The sequence below is a fragment of the Chamaea fasciata genome, unplaced genomic scaffold (assembly GCF_029207755.1).
Source record: "Chamaea fasciata isolate MVZ Bird 193981 ecotype frontalis unplaced genomic scaffold, bChaFas1.0.hap1 SCAF_13, whole genome shotgun sequence".
Taxonomy (NCBI): Eukaryota; Metazoa; Chordata; class Aves; order Passeriformes; family Sylviidae; genus Chamaea; species Chamaea fasciata.
The window spans coordinates 11,613,423-11,628,711 of NW_027094098.1; the positions used below are offsets into that span (position 1 = coordinate 11,613,423).

The following is a 15,289-nucleotide window of genomic DNA, read 5'->3' on the forward strand; positions in this document are numbered from 1 at the left end:
TAATGATTGCTCTTCACTTGTCCTTGTTACCAAGACCTCAGTGTCATATATGTCTCAGTGCTATATGAAGCCACTTGAGTTACTGAGCTCTGGAGTATTTGTTGAACTATTTCAAGTACTGCCAAGTAAAGAATGAAGCTTAAGTATTTTTCTTTCTACCAGCTTCTGTTTTCCCCTCCTTTACAAGACAGTCTAAACGGATTACCTGATTTTGCCCTCTCTTCTTTACTCTGCTTAGGACTTGCAGTTTTAACCCTCTGGGTATTAGCTTATGCTCTACATTCAGTTTCTTGAAACTCTGGTGACCATTTAGCTAGAAGGTTCAGGACTATTTCTGGATCAGTCACTGCAAAGATTGAGATGCAGTCAGCATCATCGAGCATTGTGTTAGCCGCAAGTGGGTTGACTGTAAGGACAAGCCTACATGAGATTTATTTGCCTTCGTGTGTTCTGTGCCTTTGCTTTTTAAATGTACTTAATTATTTTTCCAAAGTGACTTAATTTTTTTTTTCTGGCCATGTGCTAGCCTAATTTTATTTCACGTAGCTATGCCAAGTACCAACTTTCAAGAGGTCTTAGTTCTGCACAGAAATCTCAGTAGATTTCTAAGTGACACTGTGGTAGAGTGTTCTGGAGGGTGCAGATGCTGAAAAATGTGTCCTCATAACCAACACTTATATAGCTTGGAACAGATTTGCCTTTTTTTGTAGCTTATTCATGTGCTTGGAGCACTGTGGATAGGTTTTCCTGCTGTGCACTATCCATTCATTCTTTGTTGTTCGGTGCAGAATTCCCCTTCTGAAGCACATGCCTTGGATGAAAACACAGCTGAAGGGTGGGAGAATCGGATACGCCTCTGGACTGACCAGTACGAGGAAGCCTTCACGAACCAGTACAGTGCTGATGTGCAGAACTTGCTGGAGCGTCATCTAAACTCTAATAAAGACTATGTAGGCAAAACTGCTATGCTGGACACAATCAACAAAACAGAGCTGGCCTGCAATAATACTGTTATTGGGTCCCAGATGCAGGTAAGAACAAGCAGGACAGAGGTGGAGTAGGTCAGGGTATGGGTCAGCAGTACGGTAGCTCAGACCAACAGGCATAGGTTTGATACACAGTGAATCAGAAATTATGCCAGTACAGGGAGAGATTCACGAATGTTTGCATTAGACCAAATCAGTGTTGCTAAGTTGGGGATATTTTGCATATTTCTGTGATGTGGTTAACAGGTATTTTACCATAAATACTTCGGTCACTGATGTATTTCTGTCTGAGGCAGAACCAGATCTGTCACTTGCTGGAAATAGGAAATTTCCTGCTTACCACCTGAGTTTTCCAGTCCCCTTTATTTATTTTTAATTTTATTTTTTGACTCATGTTGTGTGGAAGGCTATTTTAAAGAACCTTTCAACATTATTTCAGTATTTTGGATTATTTGGACTCTTGTAACTTCCATATACTGCACAGCTACAACTGATTTTAGGAAACTGGTCTCTCCCTGACTTTCCACTGATGAGCAGTGGTTGGTGTCCTGCCATCTTTATGGAGTGCATGTAAACAAGCAGAAACAGGGAAGCAATGTGTTTGTGTGGTGTATGTCCTCCCCACTCACACTCTTCTTAGTTGCGATTTCATCGTATCTGTGCTTCATTGAACAGAGCACAGCATTCCTACACAGTTCAGGCTTTTCTGGGCCTTCCCTTGTCCAGGAGAATGGAGATAGTTGCATCTGAAAGGGTGGGCTTCAAAAGAGAAGGGGCACTTCTTCTGCATAAAGGGAGCAAACTCAGAAACCTGAATATCAGGTATATGTTTGTGCTTGAATCATTCTTGTTTATATCAGCTGACTCACTCAGTGAAGTTCATATGTTCCCTCCCACGTTTCCCTCTGCTTTCATGCAGGTGAAACACTTAAGGCAGAGCACACATATTGCCTGTAAGGGAGAGTGCAGAAAGAGGACTTTGGACCAAACTTTCTTCCATTCTTGCCTCTGATTCCACAATAAAGATGATTTCTTGGGGTAGGGGGTGTTGGGGAAAAACACTTCCACGTGACTATGTGAGTAGCCTTTATAAAGAGAGCAGCTGAGGAAATGCAGGGAAGAAAAAGTTCTACTTCTCTAGAAATCTTAATATTTTTTGAGACTAAATGTAACCAATTCTCTCTGCCTCACATGGGTTTTAGGAAAAGTCCTGAAATAAGTAATAAAACACATGCTGTGTTTCTTGATATGTGTACAGCACGACACAAGACTATAAAAAGATACCAAACATAAATGTGCTTGTTCTTGTCATGCTCTCTCAGCCTCTCCCTTCCTAGTGCAGACATAGATTTTCCCATAGTAAAATGTGGCCATGATTCCAAATCAGAAGACTCCAAATGTGATACATGCCAAAGAAACAAAAAAGTAGAAACTTGCAAAACTTCATAGTGAGGTGTAGTTACTGTAAACAAGCTGTTGGTAGGTACTTGTCGTTGCTCATGCTGGGATGGTGTCAGGGGACTTTGTGGCTTTGTAGTTTTCCTTGGGCACTGAGGAAAAAACAGGTGGCTGTCCTGGGTTGCTGCTTGTCAGCTCCTATGTTCTGTTGTTTCTGCTCAGGAGGTGGCTGTGGAGTGTTGTGAGAAGGGCACCTGCATAGGTGTGGAGCACGTGCTCTCATGCACTGAGTTCTATTTTTGTTTCGCTCATTTGTCTCATCTTTGGTAGGCAAACTGAGAAGGCTTCTTGGTTTGCATCAGTTGTCTATTAACTAGGTATCATTATTGAACACAAAAATACCTTTTCTGTGAGATAAGGGAAAATAGGCACTTTGAACTAGGAAAAAATCAGGAGGCTGTGCCAATATACATTTGCCAGCTATGTAGAAATATTGTTGCTGCTTTCTTTGACCATGAAGACTCTGGAGAGAGGAGAAAGGAATAAAAATAATGTTTTATATGCCCTGCATACTCTTAATAGTTCAGAGAGTAATTTGACTTAGGTCAACAGCGATGCAAGTATATACTTAAAAGAGATTGAGATGTGACCTAAAAGCTTCCTCAAACCAGGAAGAGTAGAGAAAGTTGGTTTAAGAGCTACACATGGAGCATACGGGATTTTGTTCACTGGAATATTTTGGTTAAGACAAGAGGAAATGGTCTCAGGTGTCTCCCTCTACCAGGGTAGGTTTACATTAGATATTAGGTTTTGGGTTTGTTTTTTGTTTTTGTTTTGTTTTGTTTTTTTTTTTTTTACCCAGAAGATTTACCAAACTGGAACAGGCTGCTTGGGGAAGTGGTGGAGTCAGTATTCCTGGAGGTATTTAAAAGATTTGTGGATGTGACACTAAGGGATATGGCTTAGGGATGGACTGGACAGTGGCAGGTTAACAGTTGAACTTGATCTTAGAGGGATTTTCTAACCTAAATGATTCTGTGATTTTATGATAAACCAGTTCTCAGCTGTCGTCATGATGCAAAGGGAAAGTTGTGAAAATATGAAGCTGTTTAGTGTGAGGAATAAAATCATCTTCGTCCTGGCTACTACCAGTTGCTTGACAAACTGAAAGCTGTGAATCACTTTCCTGACTGTTGCCAAACCAAACCCAGGGTTAGCATTTGCCCTTTGTTGCCTCTGATAATTGCTGACTTGAGCTCAAACCCCTGACTGATTTCACATTCTGAAGTGAAGAGCAAAAGGGCCTTTATAAAATAAAGCCACTGAGTATTATGCAGATGTTGCTCTGCAAACATATCAGAACAGTTTTGGCTGATTAGCAGTCAGCAGTCCCTAGCCTGTGACATGAATAAAATCATTTGTTCTTTTCACACATGAAAGCATGGCAGCTAATCCGCTTCATATTTCTAAATTCAGAAAATGAAAACAAGCTGAGCTGTGTCTTACTAGAAGAGCTGTGAGATCATTCCTGTTTCACCAAACTCAGATAAATAAGTTCTACAGATGCAGAACTTCTCTTTCCTGCAGGGACTTTCTCCTCCTCTGACCACCCCACCTTATCCCACCTCTATTCCCCAAGCTGTTTCCTGGCATGAGGTGAAGAGTAATACAAGTCAGTCACGGGGCAAAGGTGAGAGTGAAGGCTACCAGACATTATCTTGCATCTCTGAAAGATATGATCTCATTATACTCTTAGAGTAGTGGAACAGTTTCGTTTGGGAACCACTGAAGGTCATCTGGTTCAACCCTCCTGTGTAGGGCCAGCTTAGGTGAGAAAGTGTGAAAACAAATCAGTTTTTTAGAAATAAATAGAAACAGAATTAGACACACTGGGTCCTAATTTATCTAATAACTTGAGATACTTTCTTCTTATCTTCCATCATACACTAGGAAATCTGGTCCCATTTACGTCTTCTTTGTTGCCGCCGTTGGATAGTACAAAGTGCTAAAAGTAATTTAGCCACTACTCCGTGTCATGTAAACAGTCTCATCCTACAGTTCGCTCATATTGTGGGTTTGTTGATTGGAAATCAGGACAAACTGTGTGGCTTCTTAGTGTGGAAATAACATGTTTCTGTTATGCCTCTTGAGTGGACTTAGGGAATCCTGTGTGAGCTTCTGTCAGGACCCAAGACCTGAAGAGATGAACACCCTACAAGGCTCTTCAGAGTCTCCAGTACATATATCCAGGTTTTCCCAATTGCTGGCAGATAGAGTGGTATAAGACAGATAAACCCCATAGGCATGACAAATGTAGCACTGGGTTGTATCTTAAGAGGAGCTCTGGATCGTTACTCCCATCTGAATAGGTTTCAAGTAAATATTTTTATAAAGCTGTCTTTATCCTGGATCTGAGTGAGAGAAGTCAACAAATAGATCTTACTTTACTAGCTCATCCAAGATCTGCAGTATAATGTCTTGTAGATGCAACAAGTCATTTTCCTGAGGAGGTTTTATACAGAAGAGATACAAGATCACAGAAAAAAATGGTTTAAAAAATCTGTGGTTCAGTATTTTCGTGTGCTCAGTACGAGGCTTTTGCTGGGTTCCCAGTGCTGAGTACTGCCTTTTGACATTAACTTTTATTTCCACAAGGTTAGAATGTCATGTGTTCTGTCATTATTCAGGCTGAGCCCCTTAAACTAATTTTTGTCCATTTCAGCAGAGTGCTCAGTAGCTGTTTCTAATGAGAGTTCTCTCAGGAAAAGTTGTGAACTTACTCTCAGTAAAATTTTGTGGTTCACTCCTAATTTAGATACATGACTATCATTATTGCTCAAGTCAGAACACTTATGTTTCAATTCACTCTGGAAAAGTATCAAAACTGAGCCCTTAGGAGCAGTGAATAGAATGCTTATGAAGGAAGGAAGAGGCACATCACTGGTGGTGAGGCAGCCAGTCATCTTCACATAATCTTTACTTGCAGAGAGGTTTCATCTGTTATGTAAGAAAAGTACTTTGTTTTTATAGAATAGTCTTTCCTATACCCTAGTGCTTATAACATCCCTTCCAGTATTCCATAAAATATGTCATTTTTGGATGTCTGTACTTAAAGAATATTGTGGTTTCATGCTGTCAAGATGCATTGTTGTGAAAATCCACTGTAATAGAGCTGTAGAGTTTAACATATGTTTTAATGAACTGTCTTTACTTCATTAAAAATTTATTTCCTCATCTTAAAAAAAAAATCAACAGCATTAGCTGAGCAGAGATACATCGAGAGGTTTCTGGATGGAGATGGAAATGCCAACTTAAGTCTTTGGCCTGTTTGCTGGAATTTGCCATCCTCTGGAGAAGGAAAAGCTTGCATTTTTTCCTCTGAATGTGTGACAACCCACAATTTAGGGAAGATCTGAATTATTCTGGCTGTGAAAATGGCCATAATTGTAAAGCAATTCCCAGTTAGTAGCAAATGACAGGTCTGGTTATGCCTCCTAGCTGCAAGACTGAAATATTCGGTCTAATAGATTTATCAGACTGTTGTTGAAGGAAAGGAATAAATACTGTTTGCTTTTGATAAATATTATCAAGGTTATTGGTCATCACCAATTTGTTACAAAATGAATAATATATTCACTTGGCAGAATTTCTTTGTGTTGCTATTAGAATATTTTTTCTTTTTATGTAGGTAAAATATTCTTTATGAGTTAGAGGCCTTTGGTTCAAATTTTCCCCTTTTGCTCTGGTTTTTGTTACAGCTGCAGCTGGGAAGGGTGACTCGGGTTCAGAAGCACCGGAAGATCCTGAGGGCAGCGAGAGACTTGGCACTAGATACCCTTATAATTGAGTATCGAGGGAAAGTTATGTTACGACAGCAATTCGAGGTCAATGGGCATTTCTTCAAAAAGTAAGAGTACTATGAAATGATTGGTATGAGAGCATCGTGGCACAGGTGTCTCTGTGGGATAGTGCTCACTTACAGGGTCCTGTCAGCCGTGCCTTCCATAGAAATGGGAAATCAAATATATCACCTCAGCTTGATGCTCTGCTTATGGACCAAACCCTCTGAAATAGATCTTTTAAATTGTTGGGAAGTACATAAGCCCCCAGAGCAGTAGTGCTGATGGAAGTGCTGCTTCCAGTGAAGTGAGAGATACCTGTTAACAACAGTGCTGTAGGAATTGGGTATTTTGGGATTGAGATGTTCTGTTGCTTCTCCAGGCCATATCCCTTTGTGCTGTTCTACTCCAAGTTCAATGGTGTTGAGATGTGTGTTGATGCCCGCACCTTTGGTAATGATGCCAGGTTCATCAGGCGGTCCTGCACTCCAAACGCAGAGGTAAATCTCTCTTCATCATCACTGTAATTGCAAATACATGTTTTACACGAGCTTAGTGCTTTGCCTACCTTAAAATGCACTAAATGTGGTAAATTTCCTGTGTCTCTTGCTTGTTTGATGGTTTATACTTGGAATATGAGACAGTTTGGGAACATGAGGGAAGTTTAAGAAAAGGAAGATTTCCTTTATGTCTTTGCTTTGGCTGCACAGTGGTACTGAGGGTAAGCAGGTGGTAGTAGTTGTAAGTGGAGAAGCACAGTATGAGACAAGAGCAGTGAAGCAGGCTTTTCTCTGTGGAGAATTTGGTGTAAGTATTCATAGAGTAGAATAAGAGCTACTTTGCAAAAGGAGGTTTCTGTCTTGGAAGTAGGAAATGCAGCCTGGGGAGACCTCAGTTTCTTTTTACTTTGTTTAACAAGGTTCGTCATGTGATTGCTGATGGGATGATCCACCTGTGCATCTATGCTGTTGCCACCATTGCCAAGGACACAGAGGTTACCATCGCCTTTGACTATGAGTACAACATCTGGTGAGTCCTTCACCTCGCCCGGGAGCTCTCCACTGCCCTCCTGGACTGGACATCTTCCTCCAGCCCTTTCCTCGCATTCTACATATTGCTCCGTTTTCTACTGAATTGCATTTCCCGGCTATTCTGTCCAGTTCTGCTGGCATATTCTACAATAGAGGCCATAAGGTAGCCTGCTGTCCTTGCTTTGGCACGTGGTGAGATGTTTAGTAGGAGATGTATTGAATGTCTCTGTGCACGGGTTGAGAAATGAAGAGTGACACGAATTATGTTTGTGTTTTGGAGCAGCAATTATAAAGTGGACTGTGCGTGTCACAAGGGGAACCGGAATTGCCCTGTGCAGAAACGTAGCCCAAATGCTGCAGAACACCTACCTCCACCTGTTTTAGGCACACTGATTGGGGCAGAAACGCGCCGGCGAAAGGCCCGTCGAAAGGAGCTAGAAATGGAACAGCAGAGCATTGCGTCCGATGAGAACAGCAGTCAGCAAACTGAGGAAGTTCCCGAGGGTCCTGCAGCAGTCAGTGACAATGAGGTAAAATCTTTGGCCCCTAATTACATACATTACCTTTCAATGCTGCAGGAGCCTGATTCAATAGCATTGGAATCTTCAGAACAGAAACTGCAGGAAGCCTTTTTTTTAACCTTTAGCACCTTAAATTACCATAGAAGTCTTGGTAACTTCAAAACAGTCCTGGGCTACTAAATCTGGGTTTCTCTCTCAGGTGCCAGAGAAGGAGGAGAAACAAGAAGGGGAGAAAGAGGAGCCTGTAGATGAACAGGGAGCCTTGGTCCAGAGCAGACGGGCAAGTACTTTTCTCTGTCTGGGTATCGCCCTCTTTAGGATTTGTTTCATGCAGTGACCAACAAGTCCTGTTGGTTATTTCACTTGTTTGAGCATAAATCCCATCTGTTACTGATTTTCAGTAATTTGATTACCAACAGGGAAAAAAAAAAAAGGCAGAGTAAAAAACCACCCAGGCTTGGTTGACTTCCAGTCACAGGATTTATGTTAGCGTGCTGCAGATTAGGAGACACACTATAGATTTGCTTCCTCATTGAAAGGTTTAACTGTTGCTTTCGGGGCTGTTCTGTAGTCTAAAACACACCTTTAGCAAGACCATCAGCACCAGATTCCAAAAAGGTAATTGGACCTTTTTTATGTTCCTGCTGCCCTTCCTTATTGCCAGTAAAAGAATTTATGGCACTATATAGAATCATAGCATAGTTTGAGTTGGAAGGGACTATCAAAGGTCACCTCATCCTACACCCCTCAGTGAACAGGGATATCTTCAATTCGATCATACTGTGAACGAGAACCTGATTTTTCTTAAAACTTGATTGTTTTTGCTGGGTTAGAGTTGTAAGCAGGTATCTGTTCAGTGTATGGTTTCATAAACATGTTGCCATGTGGGTAAAGGGTAGAATCAAGTTGCAAAAGTTAGTAATGGGTACACCACCAACAGTACTATTGGCACTTACTTAGGAAATCTCTGTGTTTCCAAATTATTGTTGTCTTAAGCAGTCTTCTTGATCAAAATACATCTTAGTGCTCTGGGATCTTTGATAATACAGTCCTTTTTTAGCCTTCATCTTTACTGAGTAGAGCTGGTGTTTTTTATCTTGTGTTGCTTACGGCTCCTGGGATTCCTGCCGGGATTAGAATGTTTTATGCATGTGAATAGAGCTGTTCTGGCTCTTAAGTCATTAATTTAAATAAAGAGAAAAATAAAAAAAAAAAATTAAAAAATGCAAATACACAATTAACCAACCAACCAGAAACTCAAGGAAGAAAAACAGAAAAATTGCTCCTATTCTTTTACCAGCCAACAAATGTATTGAAGCTAGGAATTCCCTGTTTTTCTTTGCTCACCAGTATCATAATCACCTGCCTTCCTCTAATCAGGGATACAGATCTGCGAAGTGTAAATTTCCTGAGAATGCTTTAAATGTTAAGATAGTGCAGCAACTTGGAGAGCCAAGGACTGGACTTAAAGCTTGGAGGGAAGATTTCATTTTAATGCAGGCAGGCTGATCTCTTTTTGGGACAGAATAGTTCAGTAAGCCTAAGTGAAGTGTTAGTTTCTCATCAGCCTGTAAGCCCTGTTCCTGTAGGTTGCACCAGTTAATCTGCTTTAAGGCGATTCAGTTTTCTATACTTGGCATCAGGTAAATACCCTTATCTGTAGTTTCCCCAGTCTCTCTATTCTTGTGTGTGTGTGATATTTTTTACCAGAAAACTGTAAAGGCCAGGCCATGGGCTTCAAGATACTCTCTCCATGATAAATCTCAAAAGACACTTGACCCCACTTATTAAAACCCACTTGATGCTTGCCAGTCACTGCAACATTATTGTACTGAGCTTTTTACATGCATAATTACCAATTATTTCTGACACAGCCAGGTGATAAGATTTCCTGTCCTTTCTGTGTACCTAATAAATTGACTTGTTTTGCCTCTCTATTCTCTCATGTTCTGTTTTTCTTATCCACTATGTAAGCTGCTTAGACCAGAGCTTTTGTTTTTGAGCTGGGTCATCTTCTGACAGTCTTGCTGCAAAACAAATGAATCTGAAACATTTTAATCAGTTTGTGTGGTGTATTACACTTGCTGCAAATTACTGAATCACTTCTTCTATTTCCTCTGGCTTCTGTTTGGTTCTGACATTTGGTCGTTAGCAAATAGCTCTGTTTGTTTCCAAGTCATCTCTTCACTCTACTTATGCTTTCTTACGGTTTTTAATTCTTCAAAATTATGCATTTCCTTGTGGCTGTTTTATAAATATAACGCAGTAGTATCTAAGTGGTCCTATTTAAGAACAAAGTCGAGTTCTTCTACTTGCGCTACAAACACATGATTATGTTGTTGTTCTGGGAAATTTGCCATATTGAAAAATGCAAATAACTGATAAGAACTGCTTCTTTCTGTCCCCTGTCTGGCTTTTGTCATTGCTATTTGGCAGTTGTTCTCTTTGTGCTGCTTCCCATATCTGTTCTTGCCTTGTTTATGTGCATAATTTACCATGCTTACTTCAGTTTGCTCTTGTGTTATAGTCCCGGGAAGACAGGAAGGTAGAAGCCATCATGCACATGTTTGAGAACTTAGAAAAGAGAAAGAGGAGACGAGAGCAACCATCAGACCGCAACAGCACTGATGCTGAAATCAACGTCAATTCTGAAGCTCCTGAGCTGGAAGAAGTGAAAACAGAGACTCCTGAAACTGAAGATGGAAGTTCTGCACTGAGTGCTCCTCCTCCTCCTCCTCCTCCTCCTCCTCCTCCTGTTTCTAACAGTACCAGCAGTACTGGGGTGAACACACGACGGTCCTCACAAGCAGCGGTAAGATGAAGATAGAACTGTTTGCTATCTTGTACAAAACTCAGCTGCAGCATTTCTGATCATAAGATCGTTCAGGTGGGGAGGAGCTTTGTGGGCTCTCTAGTCCATTCTGAGTTAGGTAGAGACAGCTCTGAAGCTAGACCAGGCTGGCCAGTGTTTTACCCAGTCTTCTCTTGAAAATCTTCAGGGATGGAGATTGCACCTTTTCCAATTCATGACTGTTAGGTTGAAAAAAATTTGCCATGTATCCAGTCTCAACCTCTCATTTCAGTGTATGTCCATTGATGCACCACTGCATCTTCTTAGTGGCTTCAGGCTGTTTGTAGAAGACTGCTGTTACATCCCCCTCAGTCCTCTCTGGGCTGAACAAGTCCAGCTCCTTCTCCAGGTGAACCCTTTCTGTACTGGTGTGAGCTTAAGTTGGATGCATAAGTGCAGTGATGGAAAGTTCTTTTCTTTTTGTTTGGGTTTTTTTTTTGACGCAGTCTACTTTGGATGCATGTGTTCCCATTTCATGGCAGGGCTCAGACACTTGCCTGGAGTGCTCCCTGTCAGCTCAGGTCAGAAGTAAGAGCAGTTACCTTGAGACAAGCAGCAAGTTTCCTATTGCTGCTTTCTTCCTAAAGACCCATGTTTTGTCCTTTAAGAATGCAGAAGACAAAACGATAATGTGCCAGTGTTGAAGGGTCCCCAAGGCCATCTTATGAACCAACACAGAGTCCAACAAGATTTTGAGAGTCAGGTAGTGTCAATAAATAAATCTCAATTTTCGATCCTGTATGCAGAGAAAAGGAATACTCTTAGAGGTGCTCAGACTAATGACAGTTTATTTTGTAGGATGCTGTCCCCGAAAAAACAGTGACTAAGCCAGCTCCAGCAAAACCCTCCAGGCCTCGACCAAAAAGTCGCTTCTCTCGATACCGGACCAGTTCAGCACAAAGACTGAGAAGGCAGAAACAAGCCAGTTCCCAGCAAGCTGAACTCACACAGGCTGTCCCAGAGGAAGGAAGCACTGCCAGCTTGGTAACCACAACAGATGTCAGCAATGTGGAAGGGCCAGGAGAAGGCAGACAGTTGACAGGATCGGACCCAACTGCTATCCTGGCTACAGGATCCCAGTCTAATCGAGCTGCAGTAAAGTACCCCAAAACGAAAAAGGTAAATAGGATCAAGTGCTCAAGGTTGGGATGGCAGGATGGCATGTATTCATTTGGGATGCAGCAAAGAGGTTAACTTTCAGCTTAGAATCAAAGACCAGGAAGGAATGTGATTACAAGTGTCATGTACAAGCTAGGATAAAGGTGAAAAGGAGGAAAATTTGCAGAAGCTAGCAGGCAGCTGCCACATACTAGGCATGAATTAGCTATTAATACATTTAGTTCTGTGTCTAGAAACTAGTTTTGAACAGGGTGATCAAGTTTTTGGAGAATCTTCTAATAAGATGAATGGAGCGTAAAATCGAGCTACTTGTGTGACACTGGGTTGTCTCCAACAGGTGAGAATTGAGTTTGACACAGGAAGTCCTTCCTGTTGAGAAGGAGAGTTTTAGCATGTGGGCTGACCTGAGCATTGCTTTCCATACACCATTGTGCCATATTGCCTTTTCTTCTTCACCTGTCCTGGTTGCACTGAAGTATGTGTTTCCTCCTTCAGTACCTTGTTACCGAGTGGCTGAATGACAAGGCAGAAAAGCAGGAGTGTCCAATTGAGTGTCCTCTGCGCATTACTACAGACCCAACAGTTTTGGCAACTACCCTAAATATGTTGCCAGGTCTCGTGCACTCCCCGCTGATTTGTACCACACCTAAACACTACATTCGCTTTGGTTCGCCTTTCAACCCTGAGAGACGTCGGAGGCCGTTTCTGTTGGATGGCATTTACAGCTCCTGTAAGAAGGTATGTTTGCTCGTGTTTTACCTTTACACGATGTATACTCATCTTACTGGCCCCCTTGTAAAGTTGTTGTGTCCTTTTGGAGTTCATTTCCATGTATTCCTGCTGAGCTAATGTGTTGATGCAGTGTCCAGGCTATGACTGCTGACCTCCTTGCCAGAGTTCAGTTTTCATCCTTGCCTTTTGCCATGGTAGAACAACTGTTCTGTGACTGCCCTTTTAAAAGCATACACTTTCAGATCTGCAGTGGCTGTTTATTATCCAGCATACACAATTCAAAGTGTTGATTGCTTCTCTTAGAAACTGTTACATCACTGCTTTCACAGTCAGAGGATGGTTGGCATTGTGGAGATAGGACAGTGTTGCAGAGGACCTCAAGAATCAAGTGCCTCAGTTAAGATCCATTGTCTTTGGAGAGCCTTTGTGGTTTAAAAGCTTTGAATTTGCCTGTTCACAAGAACAAGTCCACAGCTCTTTGTTTGGCATCACAGACTGCCTATCTACAACAGGTACTGGAGGCCATGCAGGAAGCCTGAGCCAGGCCCAGCTAAGGATTTGGTTCCTCCAGAGCTGACCAGTAAAAGCCAGTATTTACCCATCTGCAGGGAAGGCAGGGTAGTTCACTCAGTCAGATTTGTATCGGAATCCATCTTCCCTGTTGCTTGTTGGTTTTGCTCAGAGACTTTCAAGTTCCTGTGTGATTACCTGAGAACAATTATACCAGAAATCTTCTCTGCTCTCCCTGTCTTGGTGGCTTTCAGGTACCATGTCCTGGTTTCTTTGCCTTCCTGTGTTTGAGGGTATTTTTCCAGAGAGAGCCTTTGGCCTTTACTGTTTTCCACCTTCAGCCAATCTGTTGTCATGCCCTAACAGTCTCTTCAGTATTTCCTTTGTAGATAAAGCTCTTCATGGTTCGTATATAGATGTATGACAACACCTTTTCTGTTTCTGTGTGCCTGGGCAACCTCCTCATGCGTCTTTAAGCTGAGATCTGCAAGGTTTGAGCTTCTTTTGAATCTTAACAGTGTCTTTGAGCCCCAGGGAAGAGAGAAACATCCAGAGCAAAGCTGGCAGAGTTATTTGGAGTTCTGTGCTCAGTGCAGTTGCTGTACAACTGGCCAGCAAGCTCAAAATTGAGGGAAAACTGTTGTCGTGGAACAAGTCTTCCAATCTGTTGCTGCATTTGACCCTTTTTTAGTCAAATGATAATTCTCACTGCTGGGCAGGGAGTGGACTAGTCTCACTATGGATGACTTCCATTTAGTCCACACCTTCCTTGAAGTTGTGTCCAAGACTGGATATCGTGTTGCAGCTGGGGCACTTTCAAAGCAGAAAAGTTGCTTTGTGACTTCTAACCTGTACCCATTTTGTGCATCCCAGTATGACTGAGTTTTCTTTGACGGGTTGATTTAAACTCATGTTGAGTTCATGATTTTGTATGTTTGTTAGAACAACCCATTAATTTTGTAGCCTGTAATAGTAGAAGTGATTGTTCTAGCCTGTGCTGTGTTGTGTTTTCCCTATCCATTTCCCAACTTGTTGGAAAATTATTAATGGTGTCATCGAGCATTCTTGTTTCTTAATCTGAAAACTTAAATACCCTGCCTATTCCATTAAATAGTTAATAAAGTACTGAAAGGTGCTGTGTCCAGAACAGATGTTACAGAAATAATTTGTTAGATTTCTACTTTTTTAATGTAAATAATTGTTATGTGTTCTAGTGAGGGGTTTCATCCATTTTGTAGGAGATCCCAGGCTTTTTCTTGGAAAATGCTTTTTAGGATTTTGTGGTTTTAACAGTCTGGAGACGTAGAAACCTGCTTCTCATGTTCAGGAATGTTTAGAAAACTTACAGGGAACACCTCCTTTTTAGCCAGCTGAGGTCTAGAAAAGGTCCAGAACTTAATGATACGCTCTCTCAAGACCTGATCTGTGTCTTGTCTACTTTTGACTACTCAGCCAAGGAGGCTGATTTATAAAGGCTGTCGAAATAGATCACATATTTTCTTGGATTGTCAGCAGGCCTCATCCTTAAACTACTGAGAACTGTGCCAAAAAACTCAGCTGATGATGTCAGTTTGCATCCAAAGCATGGCAGTGTCTGAACCTCGCAAGGAAACTGAACTGTAACCTGCTCTCACGTTAATCACACACTGTGCAGTGACTTGGCTGTCAGATCAGATGCCACGTTTGAGGTAGAGGTGCTCCAGACTGGCTGGCACTTCTCCCTTTTGCTGGTGGCCACAGTGGAATCCCTTGAGTTACATTTGAACAGAGAAGAAGCGTCTGCTGTACAGTAGTGAAGGCCATCAAAATAGATCCTGTCACCTGCTCTTCATCCTCGCATTGAAGTTTTCACTTTGAGGATTGTGCCCACTGAGTTTGTGATGTACTTTCACGATAGCTTTGAGGAGTCATAAGACACACGTGTATCTCTAATAGGATACACATTGCTGGCATGCAGATGAACTGTGGATTGCTAAAAGGTAAAAGTACAATTTTAAACCTCTCTAGGACAAGAAGAGTCTGGTAAAGTGAGTCCCCTGGGTAAACTACACAAATGAAAATTGCTGTTTGCTTTTTTTCTGCAGTTTGCTATCATTTCACTGGGTCACCTGAGTGTTTTCCCTTATATTGTGGCAGTTACCTTTATAGTAGAATAAGCAAAGGTTCCTGCCTGCCATCAGGAGTCAGTTTGTATCAAGATACAGGGCTAGCAGACCCACTGCAGCAGCTGATTTGCTGAGACTTCAGTTCATGTTGGCTTGTGTGAGATGTGAAACATTCTTAACAGTCCATGTTCAGAAGG

General features: G+C 41.7%; 1 protein-coding gene across 1 annotated transcript in view; it reads left to right on the forward strand.

Moving 5' to 3' along the window:
* The window catches only part of SETD5 (SET domain containing 5), a 66,069-nt gene that overhangs the window by 34,035 nt on the left and 16,745 nt on the right, over window positions 1-15,289 (forward strand). The window contains exons 8-16 of the mRNA XM_066195687.1: window positions 789-1,031; window positions 6,143-6,291; window positions 6,606-6,723; window positions 7,143-7,252; window positions 7,538-7,784; window positions 7,975-8,055; window positions 10,303-10,587; window positions 11,425-11,745; window positions 12,241-12,483. Of these exons, the coding sequence (XP_066051784.1) occupies window positions 789-1,031; window positions 6,143-6,291; window positions 6,606-6,723; window positions 7,143-7,252; window positions 7,538-7,784; window positions 7,975-8,055; window positions 10,303-10,587; window positions 11,425-11,745; window positions 12,241-12,483 (1,797 nt within the window). The remainder of the gene's footprint in view (window positions 1-788; window positions 1,032-6,142; window positions 6,292-6,605; window positions 6,724-7,142; window positions 7,253-7,537; window positions 7,785-7,974; window positions 8,056-10,302; window positions 10,588-11,424; window positions 11,746-12,240; window positions 12,484-15,289) is intronic.